At 50.2% G+C, this 21,484-nt stretch overlaps 1 protein-coding gene across 3 annotated transcripts in view; it reads left to right on the forward strand.

Annotated features, from left to right (window-relative positions):
- Positions 1–21,484, forward strand: part of GRIK4 (glutamate ionotropic receptor kainate type subunit 4) — a 352,867-nt gene that overhangs the window by 307,917 nt on the left and 23,466 nt on the right. For all 3 annotated transcript variants that reach the window (XM_077305824.1, XM_077305826.1, XM_077305825.1), the window contains exons 13-14: positions 13,557–13,670; positions 20,988–21,097. In XM_077305824.1, the coding sequence (XP_077161939.1) occupies positions 13,557–13,670; positions 20,988–21,097 (224 nt within the window). The remainder of the gene's footprint in view (positions 1–13,556; positions 13,671–20,987; positions 21,098–21,484) is intronic.

Here is a 21,484-nt window from a genome sequence, read left to right on the forward strand (position 1 = left end):
GGTTAGGTTGAGCTCCTGGAGAGCAAAGTCTGCCTTCCATAGGAGCTGTCCCAGGTCCTGCAGAACCAAATCCTGCCATGATCCTGGATAGCTTTCTTTTGGGTCAGTCCCTCTATAGCCTTGCAAACAAACAAGCGGATCACAAAGAATGGTACGGATCAACTGGAACTGAGCACTTTCATTATTGAAACATGAGCACTTTCTGGTTAAAAGTAAAGAAACAATGAGCCAACTTAGAGCTCTTTTGGGGACAGCGACATGAGATTCACTCTCTTCATGCTCACCCGCGTCTATGCTGCTGTCTCAATTGGAAACCGTTCCTATACATTTTGGTTTTTGCAGGAAGATAAGCAGGGCCAGCCTGGATTGTAGTTGGATAAGAGACCACCAAGGAAACCAGATTCATGAACACAGAGGCCAGTGATGGCGAACCACCTCGGAACACCTCTCGCCTTCAAAGCTACACAGGAGTCTAGGGCCTTCCAGCTGCTATAGTGCTGTCCTAGGTAGTCCTCTACCGCTAAGAGTGATCCAAGCAGGGCCTATGGCAGGAGTGACCAAACTACGGCTCACCAGATGTCCATGGACTACAATTCCCATGAGCCCCTGCCAGCATGCTGGCAGGGGCTCATGGGTATTGTAGTACATGGACATCTGGCGAGCCACCGTTTGGCCACCCCTGGCCTATGGACTTTCTGAAAACAACAAAACTTGTGAGACATCCAGCTGCAAACTGGCACCGCATCTCAGACCGTGCTTTCTATATCGCGTTCAATGTGAGCCTTTCCTCTTGATAGCCAAACTCCCAGTTATGGAGAACAATTGTGACCCCTGCATCAGAGCGCTTGGATGGGCCGCTGCCAAGGACACGGCTGGGCACGGGCAACGTCGATCGATACGGAGCAGAAAACAGCCCTGCGAATGAACGCTGAAGTTGCCGCAGTTTTTTCAAAATTAATTAGGATCGGCAGATTAAAATTCTAAAAATATATCTGATTAAAATTCCCCCCCTGAAATAGTAGCAGCAAATAGGTAAGCGCCAAGGAATTTTAAGAGGCGTTCTGAAGAAGAGCCAACGCAGTCGATCAAATCCCTGAATGCCGTGACCTTAGAACGCTTCACCCTGAGCCAGGGTGAGAAACGCACACGGAAGAGCAGAGTTTCCCTTGTGGGTAACCTCGCTGGCCTTCCTAATTTGTGTGAAAGAAGGAGAATGGGGCAGCAGAAGGTGAAGGGCCCTGCATCCAGTCACCTAGCTAGAGTTGGGCCTTGCTGGTTTGGTAGTATCAGAATACAGAGCGCTAAGCAACGATTGGGAGGGGGAGAATCTCTTCTGCCACCACCCTGCACCCAACCAGGTCTGGCACAACCAAGGTCTGAGAGCAGGGTTGGCCTGACATCTCTCACCCAGGAGCAGGTGCAAGGAACCACAGACTGTCTCCCTCCCCTTCCCCAGTCATATTCCATTTTACCTTTTCTCCAAGGAACTCCTGCAACCATTTTAGAAGCTAAAGCAGTCATTTGACTTGAGGACAAAGTCATTGCCAGATCTCCTGCATATTTTTTTTTTCATTTTGTAAGATGAAAGCAACAAGGCAACTTGGAGAGCATCTTTTGGGGACAACAGCACGGGGGAGGGTTCACTCCCTACGTTCTCACCCATGTCCCTGCTGCTGTCTCAATTGGAGACCATACCTAGACATGTTGTTATTTGCAGTAATATCTCCAGCTCAGATAATTTGGGGAGTGTCATGGTTTCCAGGTTCATAAGTGCCTGGTTCACATGCAGACCACAATGGGCAAGGGAAAGGGGGTTAGATTTGCCTCCCCATCCCATATTTCTCATCTTGGATAGTCCTGGGAGAGTTGCTGCTTGCTGTGATTAGATCAGTTGCCTTGGAGCTGTGTCAGTACACATCCAGCCCCTGGCTCATGGTGGCTTTGGGGGACATTTATGGGGAAACTGCAAGGTGGAATGGGGCAATCCTGCACACTGTGATCCCAATCCGGATCCAGCACCGATGTCCCAAGGAAGCATGGCTCCCCAGTTCTCTTCCTCTGCAGTCCGTAGTTCTTTGTTCCTTAATCAGACACAACACAGACACATCGGCAAAGTAGAAGAATCTTCTTTTCTTTTCTTTTCTTTTCACTTTGGAAGAATTAACGGTCATAAATGCAAAGAGCCTGAAACTATTATTTGTAACTGACATTTTGTCCTAAATACGTCGTTTGTATTAGCCAAAAAAAAAAAAAACCCTGCAAAAGGGGAAATGACCCTTTACGACATTTCTTGCTGGATAATCATAAGCATTTGTCATCAAAATTGACACCGCTCTGCGAAGGCTATCGATTTCAAATGGTCTGTACTTTGCTCTGAGTGGGGAAACGTCCTCCGTGAAAAATGGCAGGCCCGCTTGGCCGCTGATAAAACTATTCGCAAATGCAATATTAGGCAGCCCCATCTTCCAGCTCAGGTGCGCCTTACGACATGGATGGATCTTTGTGGAACTTAAGTCAAAGCTCAACGGCGAACAAATGAACACATGAGGCCGTCTTATCCGGAATCAAATGATGGCTCTATCCAGATGAGTATTGCCCACTCACACCAGCAGCTTGTCTCCAGCGTTTCAGGCTTTTCCTACTGGGACATGTGATTAATATAGCAGAGTTTTGCTCAGTCCTATAAGTGTGATGCTGAGTGCAGTAAATAAATTTCCCGAGAAGTATATTGCAAAGAAAGTGCATTTATTCAAATAGCCCCAGTTTGCAATCGAGTTGTAGTCGAGAGGAAGGAGGCAAGGCAAATCTAAAGAGTGCTTTCCCTGTACCAAATGGCCAGCTTGTTTGGCATCACGTGTGTGGGCATATCAGAGGATTGTCCTGCTGGACAGACCTGCAGAAGCGTGTGTCTCTATGGAAAGCCACGGGCAAGAGGGGGAGGACAAAGGGAGAGAGAAAGGAAGGGTCAGAGGGCAGTTCCCAGGTTAAGACAAAAAGAGGCATCTTGTGCAAGGAGATAACAATTATACTCACTTAGAGGGATGTAGCACACACAAACACACCCAACATCCAGGCATGCTGAGTCTCTCACTCCAACAACATTCCCATCTCCTACTGCCTGGTCCTTTCAACTGGAGATGCTGCAGATTGAACCTGGGACCTTCTGCATGCCAAGCAGAGGCTCTTCCACTGAGTCACAGCCCTTCCCGCCTTCCAGAGAAAGTCTGAAGGGAGGCTCTGATAGATAAGGCAACAGCTTAGCCAGAGATCTCCCATAATAAACACGTCCTTTAAAAATGTCTCGAACTGTTACACGCTCCCCAAGCAGTGAGAAATGCCAAGAGCAGCCTTACTATTTTTAGCATTCCTTCAGTGAAGAGTACAGGAGACGTCCAATACCTTCATAGTAGCTACAAGCAGAGCATAGTGGGAGTAAACAGGCACTCTTACAGCGGTCAGCAGAACCCAGATGCCGGAGAGTGTTCCCAATAGCATGCCTCTCTTTGTCGTAACCTGGGAACTGTCCTCTCCCTTTGTCCTCTCACAAGCTTCACATGGCCTTCCACAGGGACACATGTCTCTGCAGGTCTCTCCTGCAGAGACCATACCCTCATGCCCCCACACATGTGGACCCCAGCCCCACTTTTCTTTAGGGATGCCATCGAGTCACAGCTGATTTATGGTGACCCCTGGGGGAAGGTTCAGGGGCATAGACACTCTGAGGTGGTTCGGCATTGCCTGCCTCCATGTCATGACCCTCATATTCCTTGGAGACCACCCTTCCAAATACTAGCCATGACCTACCCTACTTAGCCTCTGAGGTGTAACAAGAACAGGCTCTCTGGGCCAAGGCCTTCCCCAATATGGCTGCAAGTAACTCAGGCAACAGACTTTCTGCTTGCTTGCTTTCTATGGCCATCTCTGTTTCCTTGTTTCTGATTTCAACCCTCTCGTTTTTTTCTAGCATCTCAGCAGCGTCTGTCCCTTGCCAGTCAGTTGCCCATTTAGAGGACCATTTGAAGTTATTAAGAAACATTAACATCTTTTGGTTGGGCCCCTGCCCAATCATTTGCCGTGATCAAGCCCGTCCAACACAACAATGCAATCAAATGAGAGGGACCGTCCCGTTGCAGGACACATTACAAGAACAAAGAAGGCTGGCGCCTCGCAGGAAATTATAACGTGCCTGAAAGACAACCGCGATGAAATGTGAAATATCATACTTTATTGAATCCCAATGTAGTCTTCACCGCTTAAAATTTGCTTTGAGACTAGAGGCAGGATTATAATGCAATTCACTGCCTTCGCGAGAGCCTCAGATCTAGAGTTAGCTATTACAAAACGCACGTATTCCGAGCTGAGTAGTCATTCTACAGACTGAAGGCGGCTGCAATTTTATAGGATCAGAGATCAATCGGCAGCTAGCTGGGAGTTGCCTGCCAGTGACTCAACCTGCCTTTTGAACAGAATCTTTTGTCGAGGCTCACTGTAGCTCTCCCTGCTGCAATGTCCACCCTTAAACCCCGGAGCCTCCATGGTGGCAAGTAACCAGGGAAACCATCGGGTAAGTCTTGAAGCCTTGGCTTTGAACCTTAGGGTGAATGCTTTCTGCCCCGCCTGGTAAAGGTGAGAGAATCACCCCTGGCCTGCTAAAGAAGGAGAAAATAATAGGAAAGGGTTCTTCCTTAAACAACCCGCCGTGTAAACAGTTTATCCCAGGGATAGTCAAACTGCGGCCCTCCAGATGTCCATGGACTACAATTCCCAGAAGCCCCTGCCAGCATTCGCTGGCAGGGGCTTCTGGGAATTGTAGTCCATGGACATCTGGAGGGCCGCAGTTTGACTACCCCTGGTTTATCCGGTGCAACAAACTTTGCCAAGATAACAAAAAACGCTCCCCACGATCTCTCTTCTTTCCAGCAGAGCTGGCTTTTAATTACCCCGCCGTGTTTTCTGCAGAACTCAGCAAGCCCCGATTCCCACGAATCGGCTTCTTCTTTTTAGTTCTGCGTGCATAAATTGAAACAAACCGGAATCCAGAGGGGAGATCGGCAAGAAATCCATTAGCATAAGTTACTTCCTATCACTGTGAATGCCTCTGGAATACTTCAGCTCAAGTCGGCGTGATCAAAGTTTGGAGCTCTGGCCCCGGAAACGTCCGAGCCCCTTCACGAGCATGGTGCGCTCTTCCATCTCGTTACTCGGGGTTTGCAGGTGAAGTCATGAATATGGAATGCAAGGAGCCCGGAAGACATGGGAGAGGGTTCGTTTGATCCTTGCAGGATTCCCTTTCTAGGTAAAGGGAAGTACTGCTTGAAAATAATTGTTGATTCTATCTTTTGCATTCCTCTTTGTTCCTGCTGATCACATCTGTCAATGAAACACGAGGCTCTGTCAACATAACAGCTGCGCATTTTTATTCCAGCACACTTTGGCCATGTTTCTTTTTCCAGAAGGGGGCAAGGGAGCCCCTGTCCCCGCTCATGAAATTGCTCCAACCCCTTCCTGGGTGATTTGTACAGCCCCTCTCATCTGGAACCTGGGAACAGAAATCGGAAAAATTGGGGACTGATGGCGTTCCGGTGTCGGGCAGCCAGGGCTCATGCCTGGGGTGCCACTTGGGTGGAGCGTAGGAGGACTGCCCCGCTGCCCTCTCCCCCACTGCTGGCCACATCCAACACCTCCTTCTCAGCAATGCCAGTGAGCAGCAGCCAGCCACCGTGGGGAGGGGTGGGACTGAGGACACCACAGAGGCAACAAGGGTCACTCCTGACTCATGGCCACCTTTGGGAAGCTGGTGTTCCAAAGTGCTCAGAGCTGGCTGGAAAACACAGGACCATGCTGTGCCTGTCTCTCAGGTGGAGGGAAAACCGGGGAGCAGTCTCCTTCATGCCAAGCCATCCAGGGCCTCCTTCCCCACCAGAATTGCGGACCTGGCCAAGAGAGAAAGGCGCACCACATCCCCCCATGATTGAGAGGCAAGACATGTCCCCAGCCCCCAAGTCCCACATCACCCCCGCATCACCAAGCCCTGCCCAACTGCCCCAGGGGCCCAATGGACTAGGCACACCACTGTTGGGATCCTGGCATCCACTATGGTGAGAGTCAGAAGGAGCTTCCTCGATGGAATCTAAACTTACCATCCGGGAGAGACGGCGCTCAGTTCTCGGCCCCTTGCTGAGCCTTAAGCCGGATATCTTTCCCAGCCATCCAGCCATTTTCATTCTCATCACAACTCCCAGTGGGGAGGGCGGCTCGGATTAAAACAGCAGGTTGGAATTAGATCTTTGATCCCACCAGGGGAAAGGATGACCAAGGAAAAAAGGGGGAGAGGGGAGGTGAGACGGTCGGTCTTTGCAAAGGGTAGCCTGCAATGACGTTTTGGGTGGCGGCTGATGTTATCTGTTGTCCTCGCTTATCTGTCGTCCATTCTAGGAAGATTCACGTGCTTAGTTAGGAAACCCATGAAATCGGCGTCAGTCAAGGTCTGTGTGCATTCGGGTACCTAAAAGCCCGTTCACATTCTGCCAGTTCTCCTTGAGTGTTCTTGTTTGTTTCCATTGAGTTGTAGCTGCATGATGGTGACCCCAGAAGGTTTTCAAAGCAAGAGAGTAGGACAGGAGTGGTCTACCACTGCCCCCCTGGATTCCCCTGGTGGTCTCCCATACAAGTACTAGCCTGGTTAGCTTATGAGATTGGATGAACCTGGCCCATCCAAGGAAAGGCAGTGATGGTCTATGCCAGGGGTGGCCAAACTGGAGGCTCTCCAGATGTCCATGAACTACAATTCCCATGAGCCCCCATTGAGGCTCATGGAAATTGTAGTCCACGGACATTTGGAGAGCCACAGTTTGGCCCCATGGGGGCTCATGGGAAATGTAGTCCACGGACATCTAGAATCTACCGTTTGGCCACCCCTGGTCTATACTTAAAACAAAACACATGAAGAATGCATAATGCACAGCAATAAGGAGTGGTAGCAACCAGCTGTCGATTCCCATCGTACCTGTTCAACGGAAAGGAAGACAAGGGGAATGCAGTGATTCATTCCCTTATGCCTTCCTCCAGAGAGAGGCAGCTGGCATGTCTCTTTGATTGCCCCCTATAAGGCACACCTGCAGCATGAGGCGGGGGGGGGGGGGGACATGTCACATCCTAACAAAGAGCTCTGCTTCTGAGATGCACACCTGGAATCACAGGGCTCCTCTGAGCTCTCCCCACCCCTCTCTTGCTAGTCGTTCCCGGCATGGGTGGGACAGATGAGAGCCTAGCCTCCAGGGAAAGAATCTTTCCCACCCAGCCAGGTGTTTGGGCGAGTTTGGTTTCTGTCGCTTGGCACGAAGCCCCCGAACAGCTGAAGGGGCTGGCGCAGAAACATGCCCCCCCGGGGGTGGCATGGCATCCAGCAGGAGTCGCATCTAGCAGGTCTCCTCTCACCAAGGCTGCCCTTCTTCAATTACTGTCAAAGGCCCTTCGTCTCCATTAGAGCCGGGAATACGCTTCGTCTGCCCACGGTAGCAGGATCCTCCGGTGGGACGCTGTCCTCGCAGCTTCGCTTCCAGACTGTTTAATTGTCGAGTTTGAGGGATTCAGCTTCGGCCTCCGCAGTTAATAACGGCCTTGGCGCATCGTCTGACTGTGCGTGCTGAACTGGAGACCACGCTGGCACTTAACGACAGCCAAGTAGGGTCATGCGTTTAATTCCAGACAGCAGTCTGTCCGGGGAGCCTCTGATGCAGAGAGCGTTTTCTTCTCATTCTGCCTAGGAGCCCCGTGGAGAGACTGATGCTGCTTATAAATGCTTTCCGTTTCTCGAAATTTCCCCCTTGACTTTATTTTTCTTTATAATTACGTCCGTGGATCCAAGACCTGTTGGAGCATTTGGCCAATATTCCTGATATTTAGCAAAGGGCCTGAATGGCTCACGGCGACAGCAGAAGCCACACAACCCCTATGTGTGCAAGCAAGATGAAACATAACAAGCGGGGAATTTTTATCCTTTCTAAGGAACAGAAGTGGTTCGTTACAGGGACTGCATTTCCGATAGGAGACAGAGTCCTCATCTAGTCTATCTAGCTAGGATAGATGCCAAAATGGAGACGAGTCAGTTTGTGCAAGAGCGGAAAATAAAAGAACGAGGAAGGAAGTTTGGTCCCTAAGAGCAGGGGTAGTCAAACTGCGGCCCTCCAGATGTCCATGGTCTACAATTCCCATGAGCCTCTGCCAGCGAATGCTGGCAGGGGCTCATGGGAATTGTAGTCCATGGACATCTGGAGGACCGCAGGTTGACTACCCCTGCCTAAGAGTATCATAACGGCAAATAAGTAGCGATTTCAATTGGCAACCATTGTGCAATTTTGAAGGAGTGCGGAATGGCCCTTTGTCTTCAAATCAAAGGGGTAGCCATACAGTAGAGGCAGAGAAGATGCTAGGGTACTCATCTCTGTATCTCTAAAACTCTCATAGCCCCCTCCTCTGAAGCCAGAGGCCAAGGGACCTCGCAGCTTCCTCTATTTCCAGCAAAGCCTTGAGCCAATAAATAAAAATTCATGACTTTGTAGCAACTCACAAGCCAGGACAGATGGACACATATCAACGACTTCCCCCACTAGACCTGCTGACCTTTCAGAGCCAATTTTTCCGGAGGCATAGCGGAAGGCTCAGCAGATCCCCTTGTTCCGAGTGGCTGCCTCCCTGCTCCAGATCCCCAGATCCCATGGGCAGCCAATGTGTGTTAGCCAACCTGCCGCAGACCTCTCATCTCCCGGACAGCTTTTGCATTAAAATTCAGGGCCATTTTGAATCGGTTGTGACATCTGTATGCATTTAAAAAAAAACAATTCAAGTGGCTGTACAGATGTCAGTCTCCAGCCACTGATAGTTCTGCAAATAGGGCGAGGTGTCAAATTAAAGCTCCAGATATATACATTTGCCCAAAATAGGACATTTGCCCCAAATGTCATGCATACGCGACAAGCAGACAAAATCTGAGGTCACTTTTTGACAAAGCAGGACATCAGGTAGCCAAGTGCAGCCTGACCTCTTGAAGTCAGGAGGAAGCTTTTTAGGACCGAACATTTGCTCGGCCTCCATTCATGCTCTCCGCCATGTGGACCTCTGCTTCCGTTTTAATCCTTCCCAGCGCAGGACCGTGCTTAAATTTGGCCCACCCACCCATAATTAACAGCTGCCGGTGAATCAGTCGGAGCCAAGAGCCCTGCTGACATTCGTGTGCTTGATTCCACTCGCATGCTTCCTTAATGAATTTTATATCATTTGCAATCCACAACGAGACCCAAATATCTGCTGACGGAAACTCTAGCAACTGCTATCATGTATCAGCGCCTCGTTCTGAACTGCTCCCGCCGAGGATGCGTCGGATACGGACATTTTAACCCTGCCCAGGAGCAATCAGTCCTCACCTGGAGAAGACATATCTGAGTCCTGCATAGTGTCCTGCATAGTGCAGGGGGTTGGACTAGATGACCCACGAGGTCCCGTCCAACTCTATGATTCAATGATTCTATGAATCTTTAACTGGTGTGGGAAGGGAAGGGAACGAAAGGGCATTTCTTTGTGTGGGGCCTGTGTGTGTGTGTGTGTGCATGGGTGCTTATGTTTCATTGTCACTGGAATGGATGCGTAAAAAAATAGTTCCTTTAATCTCCAGTCACAGGTGAGCTGATGATCCGTTTGTTCAATAAACAGGAGCTCAGAGGGATTTAATTTGACACCTGGAATCGGAACCTCGGGAGGAAGCCTTTCAGAATGTCAGGGGAGAGGACTGTCATACTGTTTCTCCAGCTAAACCGTTTCTTGCTTGGAAACGAAGGATAACAAGAAAATTTATTTGCACCAATTTTGATCCAAGATGAGGATTCCAAGAGGAGCGGTAAAACTAGGGGCTGACTTAATGATTCAGAGACCCTGGTCGGAGGTCCAAGATGGGGCCCCAGAGCAGCTGCCACCAAACTGCTTCCCCCTTCCCCTTCCCCTTCCCCATCCCCGGCTCAAGCAAGTAAGGGACATGGAGGGGCAAGTGAGCATGACCATGGCCTGCTCTTCCTCTCCTTTCCAATCCAGATGTGGGGGTGTGGCTGGTTGCAGACCCCACAGTCTGGGGTTTGGGGAAGCTGCCCCAGTTATTGTGTCTAAGGCCTTCCCCAGACACATCTTGGGGGGTCCAAGGAAGTCAATCCATTTCCCTATTTGTTATGCAGAATGTTATCTTAACAAAAGTTTGCGGGTATGTCTCTCTGACTTGCCGAAAAGATTGGGAGGGATATAGAATGCACTGATATAGAATTAAAGCTAAGAGCATCAGGATATATTGGGTCATTCCACTTGTGCACAAGATCTCTTTGGTCTGTTGGCCAAGCTGCCTTTGTCCTATTTCAAAGGCCAAAAATCCCAGTCGGCGTCTGCAGCGGCCGCTGCCTCAAAAGTATCTTGAATAGAGGCAGAAGTTTCAACTGGCTCAGATTTTTCAAACACTGCGGCGGCCTTGACCCTAACGCCAGCCTGACGTACCTCCGGCTTCTTTCTCCTTGACTAGTTTTTATTTTCTTCTACCTTTATTTCCAAGAGGGGCAGCAAAGGAGACATCCCCACAAGCCGATGCTTTTGTTTTCTCTCCTGTGCCACCGCCTGGTTTTTATAGCTGCTCTCTCCGAATGCCGTTTATAACGGGGCGAAGGGTTTTTTGCAGGCTGCGGTGAGCACGGGATGGACTCAGTCGTTTTATCAGAGTCTTGCAACAGGAGCAGGATCTGGTCCACGGCACAGCAAGATGCACGTGCAACATTTCTAACAGGTCACATTTACAACTCAGGTTATGAATCGTAAGTCAGGGGTAGTCAACCTGTGATCCTCCAGATGTCCATGGACTACAATTCCCAGGAGCCCCTGCCAGCGAACGCTGGCAGGGGCTCATGGGAATTGTAGTCCATGGACATCTGGAGGGCCGCAGTTTGACTACCCCTGTCTTAAGTGATAAATCCCTTTAACGGCCTCTACCAGCCTGCCTCCAGCAAGGAGTTCACGCAACTAAGAGCCGTAAAGTCTACGTTAGCTTATTTACAAGCCATTTTCCGAAACGCTACAGCTGCCGCGTACCTTGCAAGTCACTCTGATGAGCGAAGGAGAGAGAGGGCGTGATGCCATTCGGGCTTTTTTTTTTTTTTTAAGGAAAGCAATTCCAAGTCATTAGAAGAGAGCGATAGCAATAAAATCATATTTAAAATTAAAATCCTTATCCGTGTGACATGATTATTAAATTGGAAAGAGTTTTTTTAAAATTTAATTTGCATCCCCGCCGTTGACAGCTCTTACTTCTCATTAAGAGTACAATGTCTCCGCCTCCGTCGGCGGGCGAGCTGAGGGTGGGGGCATCTTGTTTATTTGGGGATGCTCCTGCAGTGACCTTTTCCTCTGAAAGGGGTGGCAGAACTGGTGGTAGCACTGCAAGACATGTACCATCGTGAAGGAAAGGGTCCAATTCCCTTAGTGATGTTCCTTTATCTTTTTGAGTCCTGGGGATATGTTCTATCCATGGAACAAAAGTGCTGTTTGAGGATAGACCCGTCCTGCTAGCTCAGACCAAACACCCGCTTATTGCACATGAATGCACATGGTAAAGGTAAAGGTATCCCCTGTGCAAGCACCGGGTCATGTCTGACCCTTGGGGTGACGCTCTCCAGCGTTTTCATGGCAGACTCAATACGGGGTGGTTTGCCAGTGCCTTCCCCAGTCATGACCGTTTACCCCCCAGCAAGCTGGGTACTCATTTTACCGACCTCGGAAGGACGGAAGGCTGAGTCAACCTTGAGCCGGCTGCTGGGATTGAACTCCCAGCCTCATGGGCAGACAGCTTCAGATAGCATATCGCTGCCTTACCACTCTGCGCCACAAGAGGCTCTGAATGCACATGAAGCTGACTTATACTGCATCACATCACTAGTCCATCGAAGTTAGTATGGTCTACCCAGCCTGGCAGGTGATCTCCAAAGTCCGAGGCCTTTCACATCACCTGTTGCATCATCTTTTTACCTGGAGATGCCAGGGATTGAACCCAGGACCTTCTGCGTGCCAAGCAGAGGTTCCACCTCTGAGCCACAGCCCCTTTTAGAAAACTCCTAAGAAAAGCAAGAAAGCAGAAGCTTTTCCCTACTCTTGCTTCCTAACAACTTTTTAAAAAGGGTTAGGTTAGACGTGACACCCGGGATCCCTGGAACGTGCCTGATGGTCAGAGTAGACAAGACTGATCTTGAGAGGCCAAGAGTCTGACTCCATAGAAGGTGGATGTTATGGGTCTCCTTGGCAGCTCAAGGCGACAAGGGGTAAGACCATGGGAGCATGCGACTCGATGATGATGATGATGATTTTATTTACTTCCTGCCACTCCCGGAGCGGCTCATGGCAGGTTATAGTAGTCCTTCGTAAAAACCCAATAAACCCCCATTAAAACCAGACATCACAAAATACAATAAAAATCAACAGTATCGTGGAAACCCAGGGCCTTTTCGCACGGGGATCTTTGTTGCAAATTGTTTGCGGAATGAAAAATCGCCATTTAAAATAGTGGAATTCGTCGTTTTGCACACCTGGCTTTGTAGTGGAATCAGTTGCGTTTTTTAGCGTTTCCCACAGGCTTCCGGTCTCGGCAGAAATCGCTAGAAAGGAAGCGCTATTGCCAAGCTCGTCCCGCCCCTGGCCGTCAAGCAGCCAATGGGCAGCCGTTAGCATGCTCCCAAACAGCCCCTTTCCCTTTAAGAAAGGTTTTTAAAAAAAAAAAACAGACCCATAGCAACGAATCTAGGTAGATTCGTTGCTACGGAGAGACCCATCCAGCTGCCTAATGTGAGCTGTCGTTTGATTGTATGATCGTTTGCACGCTGCCTCGAGTGATAAAAAAAAATTCCCCCCCCCCTTCTCACGGGCCCGATTTTCGGCTGAATTTATGTGTAAAAAATAAAGGGACTTTATTTCAGCAAACGGGCTTTTAAGTGGTTTGTGCTTAGTGACTAAAGGTGAAGGACTGAAGCCAGGGAAGCCTCTAAACAGAAAGAGGCTCGCCGGTGCGTTTATCCCCGCTCGCTCGGAGAAAAAAAAATGGCGATCGCTTCGCCGGAAGTTTGGAGGAGAGAGCCAGGGGGAGGGACTTTGAAGAACCAGCAACAATGGTAACGCACAGGTCTTTAGCGCTAGTGTTGCAGATTGGTTGCAGGAGTGTATCCGGAGGGTGAATCCACTTTTCTGGATTCCCCTGAAAGCGCCACAACGAAGCGCTTTTGGCGGGTCGGTTTCAGGATTGTTGCAGATTGTCTACGACGTCGTGGGTTATGGCAAATTAGTAGCGTTTCCAATTAGCAACCATTGTGCTATTTTGAAGCCGTGCGAAATGGCCCCCACATTTGCACTCCTCACCCAACCTAATATACCTGATAGCTAATGGGGACCCCTCCCCTTTACGTGCTTCCACCCTTTCTTCCACCCCACACTCACCTGAGGAGAGTTTTTGAGTTTATCTGTGTTTCTTTCTTTATTTCTTTTTTCAGAAAGCAGATTTGGCAGTGGCCGGGCTGACAATTACTGCGGAGCGAGAGAAAGTGATTGATTTCTCAAAGCCCTTCATGACTCTGGGGATCAGCATTCTCTACCGAGTTCACATGGTAAGAGGCGCCGTTTAGAACCCCTTATGTCAGGGGTCCCCAAGAAGGTGTCCCTGGGCATCATGGCACCTGCTGATATCTCTGCTGGCACCTTGCAAGTGGTTTTAGAAGGCGAGGTGGGCATTTTTCCTGGTAGGGATTCTGACTGGCTATGCATATTAAACAGTATCCTGTTAAGGAGAGCATTTGGATAAAATGTCCAAGAATTGCTATTAGAGCTTCCTGTGGCAGTCATCTTGTTATTGGCGCTGCTTCCTGTGGCAGCCATTTTGTAATTGGCTCAGCTTCCTGTGGTGGCCATCTTATTATTGGCGCTGCTTCCTGTGGCAGCCATTTAGTTGTTGGCTCAGCTTCCTGTGGCAGCCATTTTGTTATTGGCGCTGCTTCCTGTAGCAGCCATTTTGTTATTGGCTCAGCTTCCTGTGGCAGCCATTTTGTTATTGGTGCTGCTTCCTGTAGCAGCCATTTTGTTATTGGCGCTGCTTCCTATAGCTGCCATTTTGTTATTGGCTCAGCTTCCGTGGCAGCCATTTGGTGACTGGCTCTGCTTCCTGTGGCAGCCATTTGGTGATTGGCTCTGCTTCTTGTGGCGGACGTTTTGTGATTTTGCCCACTGCCCTTTGTCAGAATTCCAAAGGTTAAAATCTTTACATGCCAACGTTCACTGAAAACCAGGGAGCGGCGAGCACGAATTTATGAGAACATTTCCCCCTTCTCCCTTCCTTCCATTTGAAGCACATATGGCAGACATCTCGTTCCTCTTATCCCTCATGGCCACACGGCATGTTCTGGATCAGTCTGTCCATCTCTCTCCAGCAATTTGAATGCCTTTTTTTCCATGGAGATGGATTGAAAGGCATTGTCGTTAGCCTGGTCAACGAGGAAATGATGGATTCACTGCACCATTACGATCCTGACTTTCTCGCCATTTACAGAGACTTCATTTACAGCTAGCAAACGACAACATTAAAAAGTAGTATAGCAACACCACATGGGAAACATTGGGGGGAAAACCCTCATTCAAACATGACACACAACCACAACTTGAGATGGCGAACAGGCTCATGGTCCACCCATGGCAGACACAGCCCCTCGACTGGAAGGGGTCCTTTTGTAGCCCTGTGGTCTGAGATCTGAAACCACCTGAAGGGGACATGCTGGGGGCTTCAGCATGAAAAGCACTTTGATGAGGAAAGCCAGGCGGTGGGGAAGAGGCACGGCCCATGGGCGGAGGCAGCTGAAGACCTGCATCTGAGGAGTGACGCCCACAAGGGCAGGTTTGCAGTCAGGAAAGGGAAATGGAGGCAGGTCTGTCGGCAGCGTCTGCCCTGGACTTAGAGCTGCACCTGACAATCCGCTCGCCCCCCCCCCTCCCAAACCCCTCTGCGGTATCAGATCTGTACAGGATGCTTGTCAAACACAAAATGTTTGGCTACTAATCCTGTCTTTGCCCCTGAACAGACCTGTGCTTAGGTGAGAAAGCTGCCAGGAATTTCCTGGTTCACAGGGGGGGGGGGAGATCAATACGGAAAGCAAGTTTATTTGGAGCAGAAGAGGCAGATACAAAAAAAGAAGAGGCAGAAAGCAGAGACATGCCTGAGGGCGCTCTCCAGCCTGGGCCCATTATTGGATGATGCATTTTTAATGTGCTTTTGCGGCCGGATATCCCTGTGCAAAACAGGATAATCTACTTCGAAAGTGCATTGAAAGTGCATTATCGAAGGTGTGCATAATTCCTATGGGTTTCAGAGGCCGGGGGGGGGGGGTTGAGTTGGCCATGGACTGTTGCTACCTTGATTGTCACGCTTAGATCTGTAGACCAAGGAAGGCTGAGCACGTGGAGGTCTTCTCATGGATGGGGCGGGAAGTAAATGAGAGTTCTTCATTGCTGGGCTTCCTTGCGGGACTGGACTCGGTGCTGCTCCCCAAAGCAGAGTGAGGGGTCCTTTCAGATGATCCCTCCCCCTTCAGTGTTCCTTTGTCAGGAACAACTACACCTGTTGCATATCTGTCTGCCATGCACATTTTATAGGGACCTTACCTTGCACAGAAAAGAAGATGGTGACTGGGGGGGGGGGAAGGACCTGCAGAACTGAGATCCCACCAGTACAGCTTCATTTGCCCTGATTGGGAGGGTCCAGGCTGGCCAGATCTTGTAACATCTTGGAAGCTAAGCAGGGTCAGCCCTGGTTAGGATTTGGATGGGAGACCACTGAGGAAGTCCAGGGTCACCATGCAGAGACAGGCAATGGCAAACCACCTCTGCTTATCTATGCCTTGACCTGGATAGCCGAGGCTAGTCTGATCTTGCCCGATCTTGGAAGCTAAGGACAGTTGGCCTTGATTAGTAGTTGGATGGGAGACCGTCAAGGAATTCCATTCCTAGTAGACCAGCAATGCCAAAACCACCTCTGAGTGTCTGTGCCCTGACCCAGAAGGCCCAGGTTAACCCAATATCATCCCCAATGAGAAGCTAAGCAGGGTCAGCCCTGGTTACTATTGGCTGGGAGACATCGCTGACGTCCAGGGTTGCTCTGCAGAGGCAGGCAATGGCAAGCCACCCTTGTTCGTCTCTTACCTTGAAGACCCCGGGTGGCCTTCATTCAATTTGTTTCTTTATTATCAGGTTTCTAGACCACCCCTACCGGCCTGCTGCCTCGGGGCGGTTTACAGCATTAATCTATAATAATATTCTCTTGAGAGAACACCTTCCTTTTCCTCTCCCCACAGCAGACACCCTGTGAGGTAGGTGGGGCTGAGAGAGCTCTGAGAGAACTGTGACTAGCCCAAGGTCACCCAGCTGGCTGCTTGTGGTGGAGAAGCAGGGAAATGAACCTGGTCCTCCAACTTAGAATCTGCTGCTCTTGACACCGCCCCATGCTGGAGACATTTGTTCATTATTTCCTCTGGACATCCGAGTCCCTTTTTGCAAACGAACCAAAGTTTAAAAAAAACAAAAACAAAAAGGTCCCCACTGGATTATGATGGCTTCTCAGAACTTTTATGGCTCTTGTGCTTTGGGCTTAATAAATGGCCCCCCACACCAGAGTGGCCATCCTCTTCCAGCGGCATCCAAATGACACCCCCCTCACACACCGGACGTCTTACGTGCTTCCCGAGGGGAGCTGAGTTCGGAATCCTCGCATGGAATTGAGTGGGACCGGCACCCGGCCTGTCTACCTGCTCTGCATGGCAACCCGCACTCCATCTGTTACGTGGGCGATGAGAAAGCACTCTTGACTCCCCGTCAGTTGAACAGCAACACAAACACAAGCGGCTGCCACAATTAGAGCCGTCCCCCTTTCCGCCCCTGCGATCTCCGTGGCTGGTGAGAGGAGGCAGCCTTCCTCAGCAATACAAACAGAGCTCCCGCGTCCCCCCCCCATCCCTCTCTCCCCCTCTCTCCGTGGCTGCCCCATCTGACTGCCAAGAACAAACAAGTAATTAAAAGCTACTTAAAATTCCGCTTCCTCCGCTACGTGTGGAATTAAGGATCAATGAGTGAGCTCATCGGAGAGGTTCCGGCCTCCCGCCCCTGCTTTGCAAGAGCCAGCCTTTGTCCACATTTCCCTCCCTTCGTGCACCAACGTGTCCATCTCCACACACACACGCCGTAGGATTGTTGTGTGCTGTTATGCGCTCATAGCATGAGACCCTCCCCTCCCTCCCCGAAGCATCCATCCAGCGTTCCACCCAGGTGCGTCACAGTAGTTGACCTTCAACGTTTTCTTCTTCCCGAATGCAATGAAGATGTCTGGGTCATGAGGACGGAGAGACATTGCCTGTATTCTGCACCAGGGGTAGTCAACCTGTGGTCCTCCAGAGGTTCATGTACTGCAATTCCCATCATTCTTGATCATTCATGCTCCTAGCCAGGGGTAGTCAAACTACGGCCCTCCAGATGTCCATGGACTGCAATTCCCATGAGCCCCTGCCAGCGAACGCAGTTTGACTACCCCAGCTTTAATGTAAACGTTCATATTTCCGTGTGGGGAAGTGCAGCCGATGTGGCGTTAACCGGCCGTGCTGATCAAACATTGCCTAACAAACAACTACAAATAAATTCCGTCTCCTCAGCTCCATCCCGTCCTGATTTGAGTGACGTTTTATATTTAATAGAACCGTGGCTCCTGCCGTTTCTCTGTGCCCCTCCAGCCTGCCCACCCATTTGCCCTCCCGCGCACGTCTTTCTCGTCACGAGTAACCAAATATGGCAGGTTCAAATGGGCCTGTCGTTTTTCTCAATTTCGCTTGCGATTTAATCAAGGACGGATTTCTGACACGGGGCCCTAATGGGGCCTCTGACTGGCAAACTTCGCAGAGCGAAAGGAAGGTGTCCACGTTACGACTCCGGCCTCTCTTTCCCCCTTCGGATGGCCTGTTTTGGAGCAAAGCAATCAGGTTTGGGATCTGGACAGGTGTGCTCGGCCTGTGTCTGTTTTCAACAGGCGAAGTTCAACAGGGAGAGAGAGTGGCTTTACAGACTTTCCCTGCCTCTTTGCTGTAATTCGCACTCAGCACTCACACGTCCTCTTCCTGGCAATCTAGTTGCTGCGGATGTGAGTCTTGCTCACATGAACATTTCCTCCATGCTGCAAGCCCTTTGACTGTTCACTGGAAGAAGAGTTAAAATAAGAACCGGGGAAGAATAGGAGACCTTACTTCTCTTTAAAGGAGGAACGTAGTCCCCTTCCTTTTGTTGAGATTTATTTATTTTTCAATTTATATCCCGCTGCTCTCAGCAAACTGGCTTGTGGGGGGATAAGTATAAAACCCCACAATACAACAATATAAAACCCATCCCCATTTAATTTAATTTATTTTATTTTATTTTTACATTTCTATACCGCCGCTCTCCAAAAAGTCTTCCAGCGGTTCACAACAGTAATAAAATACAGAAAAACCCTTAAAAACACCCCTTACATTATGTTAAACAGATGGCAATCTATTCCTATGAAGAGTTCTAATCTCCCATCCCGTTCAGCTAATGCAGGGGTAGTCAAACTGCGGCCCTCCAGGTGTCCATGGACTACCATTCCCATGAGCCCCTGCCAGCGTTTGCTGGCAGGGGCTCATGGGAATGGTAGTCCATGGACATCTGGAGGGCTGCAGTTTGACTACCCCTGCGCTAATGAGTCAAGTTCTCTCTCACTGGGAGTGAGGGACCAGATCTAATCATACGTTGGAGGGGGATCCTCTGGTGGTAACACCAAGACCCCACCCTGGCCTCAACCATACACCTGGCGGAAGAGTTCCATCTTGCAGTCTCTGTGGAAAGTTCACAACTCCAGCAGGGTCCTGAGTTCTTCCAGGAGCTCATTCCACCAGATTCGGGCCAAGACCGAAAAGGCCCTTTTTAAATCCGTAACATGGCATCGAGTAAAATAATCTCTCTTAACCAAAATGGTATTGAGCCAGATCTGTTGTACATCCATGGAATGTGCTGCATACTTTGCTTTCTTCGGTACCCAGAGTTGAATACAAAACGTGAGCCTTTGATCTCCTGCCCCAGGTCAGATTTTCACCTGACCAGAGCAGTGGCCACGGTCCTGTTCATTCAATCCCCTTATTCCTGAAGGAAAGTCCCTCCGCCTGTTTCCCCGCCAAGAGGGGAAAGGCTGGGCTGCCTTCCCAGAAAGCTGAAGCCCATTTTGCATTATTTCCAAAGACCAAACCAGTAACACAGTGAAGGTTTGCTGGTAGGAGGAGGGAGGAACTGAGAACTTGGTCAAATGTTCCACCTTCTCCCTCGCTTGACTGCATTCTGACATCCCATTTCTCCTTTGTCCAATTGGTTTGGCGTTAACGGTTACTCAAGTTAAGAGAGGGCTCATGCGTTCCGACAGGGCCTCTCTCTGAGTTGGTAGGCACGAGGGCACGGTGATGACATTGCCCCAATTAACCGGCATGATGAACTTGAAAGAACCTCCGTGAATCTTTGTGCCAGTGGAGTCCATGCCTTGTGGAGACATCGCTCCCACATGCTTTACCGCAGGGGTAGTCAACCTGTGGTCCTCCAGATGTCCATGGACTACAATTCCCATGAGCCCCTGCCAGCATTCGCTGGCAGGGGCTCATGGGAATTGTAGTCCATGGACATCTGGAGGACCACAGGTTGACCACCCCTGCTTTACGGCCTCTGCTGTCCTTTGACTAACAGGGATAAGGAGGAAACGGGCTTGAAACTTGAGCATCAACACTAGAAGCCGGAAGGAGCTGGCCTTCCTGGGCCATTGGTTCATCTGGACTAGAGTGGAATAGGATTGCCAACCTCCAGGTGGTAGCTGGAGATCTGTGATTACAGCTCACCTCCGAGCAAAAGAGATCAGTTCCCCTGAAGAAAGTGGCCACTTTGGAAGGTGGGCTCGGTGGCACTCTGCCCCATTGAAGTCCCTCCCCAAACCCCACCCTCCTTAGCCTCTGCCCCCCCCCCCCAAATTTACAGCTATTTCCCAAGTCCGAGGTGTCAACTCAAAGAGTGGAACATACGTGAGATGCTGGGGAGAAGGAAAACATTTGCAGTCCTGACCATGGTTCCATGCCTTCCTTTCCATCTACACTACATGGTGGAAAGAAAGCAGGGATGCCAGCCTCCAGGTGGAGCCTGGTGATCCCCTGGAATTACAGCTCATCTCTCGGCCACAGAGATCAGCTCCCCTGGAGAAAAGGGCTGCTCTGGAGGGTGGACGGTATGGCCTTGGAGCCCGCTGAAGTCCTTCCCCTCCCCAAACTCTGCCCCCTGCAGGCTCGATCCCCAAAGTCTCCCAGTTTTCCCCAACCAAGAGCTGGCACCCGTAAAAATAAGCTGGGAAGGAGCAGGGATGTGTCTCACTACCATGCCGTATCCCTTCCTGGCTCTTCTTTAGCCCTCCCCCCCCACTCCCCCTGGCTGATCTCATCAGTTCCAGCAGAGGAAACCGCAGGTGCCTTGCGGACTAGCAAATTTTCCAGCAGGTATTGAGGCTCGGCTGCGGTAGAGAATCTCTGGGGGCTGGGAAGCCAACGTGGATGTGGGGTGCAGGCAGTGGGCACCTCTGGAAGAGGGTTTAGCTGGATGAATGCAAAACAGTGAAGAGACAACAGCAGTGTGAAAGGCGCCAACCACCTCCATTGCTTTGTCAAAGAGTTTGGCCGGGCACGCTTAAGAGGCACCCAAGATGGCAAAAGAGGTGCCATCCAGTTCTCTTCTCCCTGCTCTAGATGCTGGGAGCCTCCCCCCGTCATTCTGCCATTTAGTTCGTAACTGCATAGGAGGAAGGTTTGATTTTGAGCAAGAATCCCCGTGTTGAGCTTTTTCCTCCCTCTTCTCTGTCTTAGGGGCGGAAGCCTGGCTACTTCTCCTTCCTGGACCCCTTTTCTCCCGGTGTCTGGCTCTTCATGCTCCTCGCCTACCTCGCCGTCAGCTGTGTCCTCTTCTTGGTGGCCAGGTAGGGAGAACGTCCTTTGCTGGCTCCATGCTTTCCCCATCCTCACAGTGCCACCTACTGCCCTCTGCTAAGAATGCATGGGAAAGTCTAACGCTCACAATGGTGCAGGGGTGAGAGAGATCTCCAGGGGGGCATTTCAGAATAGTCAGGGTAGAAAATTCCAGAGGTTTACAGTGTCATTCCATTCGACCGCTGGAAGAGAAGGGAGGGAAAGTTATAATGTCCAGTGCCTTGCTTGGTGTAGTGGTTAGGAGCACGGACTTCTAATCTGACAACCTGGGTTTGATTCCTTGCTCCTCCACATGCAACCCATTGGGTGACCTTGGGCTCACCACAGCACTGAGAAAGCTGTTCTGACCGAGCAGGAATATCAGGGCTCTCTCAGCC

Source organism: Paroedura picta, chromosome 12, assembly GCF_049243985.1.
Source record: "Paroedura picta isolate Pp20150507F chromosome 12, Ppicta_v3.0, whole genome shotgun sequence".
NCBI lineage: Eukaryota > Metazoa > Chordata > Lepidosauria > Squamata > Gekkonidae > Paroedura > Paroedura picta.